This window comes from Arachis ipaensis, chromosome B05 (genome assembly GCF_000816755.2).
Source record: "Arachis ipaensis cultivar K30076 chromosome B05, Araip1.1, whole genome shotgun sequence".
Lineage (NCBI taxonomy): Eukaryota > Viridiplantae > Streptophyta > Magnoliopsida > Fabales > Fabaceae > Arachis > Arachis ipaensis.
In genome coordinates, this window is record NC_029789.2 from 141,010,516 (window position 1) to 141,014,012 (window position 3,497).

Sequence of the window (3,497 nt, forward strand, 5' to 3'; positions counted from 1 at the left end):
CAACATGATTCTGAAGTTTAGCAAGCTGCATAGGGTTTATGGCTTTCCCACAAAGTTCTCAAAAAAAAAATGATGACAAATTTGCAATCACATTGGACACCAGACTCGGAAGTGCATTCTTCACCAAAATTGGGAGTAATTGTTCCATCAGAATATGGCAATCATGACTTTTCAACCCAGATAACTTGCGCTGTCGCAAATCAACACAACGAGCAACATTGCTAGAGTAACCATATGGAAAGATCACATTCTGCAAAGTCTTCAGGAATACATCCCTCTGTGAATTTGACATCGCAAATATTGCAGAAGGATATTTACCACCTTCCCCCGGCCATAATTCAGGCCTTATGCCCATGTATTGTAAATCTCTGTGAGCTTTAACATTGTCTTTTGATTTGCCGCTATCGTTTAGGATAGTGAAGACCACATTGTCACACACATTTTTTTTTACATGCATCACATCGAGGTTATGACGCAACATCTGATCCTCCCAGTACGGGAGGTCAAAGAAAACACTCTTCTTTTTCTAATGCGAGTCATCTTCATCTGCATCCTGACCATTGCGTCTTTTTTTGGATGTCACAGTTGAACTCTTCCCAAATGAAAGGTGCACATTAGACTGTTGCCTCAATACATCTGTTCCGGATAACTTCTTTGGTGGATCTCTACCTTCGACCTACCCGTCAAATCTATTTTGGTCTAGTCCGTATTTGTGTCCCTGATTCAAAAAATGACGATGGCCCATGAAACACCATTTTTGACTGTCTTTCAGCCGATGTGGCTTAGCGACCAAGTTACACGTAGGACAGGCTAACCCACTGTGCGTATTCCAGCCAGATAGGCTTCCCAATCCTGGAAAGTCGCTGATAGTCCACATCAGTGCCGCACACATCTTGAAAGTGTTTCCCTCTTTGGCATCATACGTTTCAACGACATTCCATAATTGCTTCAACTCATCTATCAAAGGCTGCAAGTAAACATCTATATCGTTACCTGGTATTTTCGGCCTAGGAATAAGCGTGGATAGAATGAGAGATGTATGTTTCATGCAAAGCCAGGGTGAAAGATTATACGGAATAAGAATCACATGCCAGATGGAATACTTTGTGCTCATATTCCCAAAGGGATTAAATCCATCACTCGCCAAGACTAGGCGAACATTGCGCAGATTCGTCGAAAAATTAGTATACTTTGCATCAAACTTTTTCCATGCTTCAGCATCCCTTGGATGCCTAAGAAAACCATCGTTATTACACGCCTGTTTATGCCATAACATATCACTTGATGTCTTGTTGAACATGAATAATCGTTGCAACCGTGGTATGAGAGGAAAGTAACGAAGAGTCTTGGCTGCTATAGGTTTTTCATTTCTCTTCACAGGTACGTTGAGCCTAACAATAGAGCCCTTTTTAGTCTTCTGCTTCCATCTTGAACATCCACATTTCTTGCACCTAGTCAAGTTCTCATCATCACCTCGGTACATCATATAATCATTTGGACAAGCATCTATCTTGATATATTCAATACCCAACTTTCTTATTGTCTTCCTGGCTTCGTACACTGTCTTTGGAAGTTTTGCTTGTTCGAATGCGTCCCGCAGTAAGTTAAGAAACATGGACATTGCCTTGTCACTCACACCACGCATACACTTGATATGATAAAGCTTCACTAAGAATGATAATTTGGAGTACTTTGAGCATCCGTGATATAACTCCTGCTCTCCATCTGACAGTAGATCGTTAAAATCCTGCGCGGCGCGACTTGGACCTTCATATAAGTACAGTAACACGTCTTCATTGTCTTTTGCATGTTCGATTGTTGTGATGTCCTCACTCCCATGTTGCATCATGAAATTGAATGCCTCGTTGACCATTTGGTGCATTTGATTCACTTGGGATACCAGATTTTCATCTACTCGTCTCAATCCAGATCTCTCTTCAACCGGCTTCTTACCATGACGCAGCCAAATAGTATATCCAGGGGAAAATGGTCGTAACAATAAATGATCGTATGCATCCTCTCTTGTTTGCATAAGTTAAAACCCACATTTAGGACATGGACACTTTATCATGCCGTCAGAGGACGCATTCGCAAATGCAAAGTCTAAAAAATTGTTCAATCCTTGCCTATATTCCACACTATTCTGTGACTTTGAAATCCAGGTTTTATCAATATCTAATATAGTATCAAAATATATCGAACTAATTAATAGTGGCATAAGAAAAATGAGAAAACAAACTTGTAAAAATTTTCCTCCATCAGAATTATCACGATTTAGTTTTAGCTAGCAACTTAGGTTTAGCGAATTACAGTTGATATGAAATTTAGTGAGGTTTGCACAATATAAAAAATATCTTTCCTTCACTTGCTACTATTTTCATAAGAGAAATTGTGACGAATAATACTTAAATAAAATACAACCACATATAGTCTTGTTAGCACTTTTTATAGTTTTGGCATTGTTATTATTTAAAATTTTTGTCAATGTACTTTAAAGTGAAGAATGTGTAACTAATATCTTTATTATATATTTTATTACTTCTACTTGTTTTAACTAAATTATGGTTTAGGTGTCATTCAACTTGGTCGAACTTGTTTTCATTTTATGTTAACTAATATTGAAAAATTAAATATTAAAATCCAATAATGATTCTATTGTTATTTTAAAAGAAATTATAAATTCAAATCAATAAATTATATTTTATTGTCAGCCACTTTCTAATTTAGAATAAAAGATCCTCTACGGTTCCAATTTGGGAGTCTCAATTATTATTTTATTATCAGACATTATATATTTTTTTATTCTATACCATTTTTAAATATACCTTAGCATATGATATATAACATAAAAAAAAAGGTGATTCATCTCCATCATTATATATAATGTGTATTTCAAATAAGTTAGATGTTAAAGATTAAATTTTATTATGAAACTAAAAAAATATAAAAAACTTAAATTACTAGAAATATAATAAAATTCTTGCCCACAAAACAAAAAACATAACCACTAATAGAAAAAATAATTACAGAATATTGGAACCCTAAACGCGTTGCCTTTCGTGAATTTCATTTTAACTTTGGACCTTTTAATCATCGTCACGATATCTATTTTGGTTAAAAATGATTACTAAATTGCGGGTTGATAAAAAAAGATAAAATGAGTATAATTGCTTTTTTGACCTTTGTTTTGTTATATTTTTTGTTTATTTATATTTTCAAATTAGAAATCTAAATTTAACAGTTGAAATTAAATTAAAATAATAAATCAGCTTAGGTTATCTAACATGTAAAAGAAAATGGAGAGTACTATATGTACTCTGTAGAAAAAAATCGAAGACAACATGAGTAAAAGTTATGTGTAAATAAAAAATGGTGTGAAAAAAATCGAAAAATTGATTGATAATGACATTTTGGACCAAATTTTAAGATGACAATTATAGTTATCATTGTTTAGTAATTAGAATAAGATGAAAAAGTGAAAATTAGACTCCAAACTC

At 34.3% G+C, this 3,497-nt stretch overlaps 1 protein-coding gene across 1 annotated transcript; it reads right to left on the reverse strand.

Annotated features, from left to right (window-relative positions):
- LOC107641339 lies at window positions 677-2,032 on the reverse strand. Its single transcript, XM_016344834.1, has one exon. The coding sequence runs from the start codon at window positions 2,030-2,032 to the stop codon at window positions 677-679; it is 1,356 nt and encodes a 451-aa protein (XP_016200320.1).

Bases quoted from the DNA above. Each gene is read 5' to 3' on its own strand.
- LOC107641339 (XM_016344834.1), bottom strand. From the start codon at position 2,032: ATGCAAACAAGAGAGGATGCATACGATCATTTATTGTTACGACCATTT.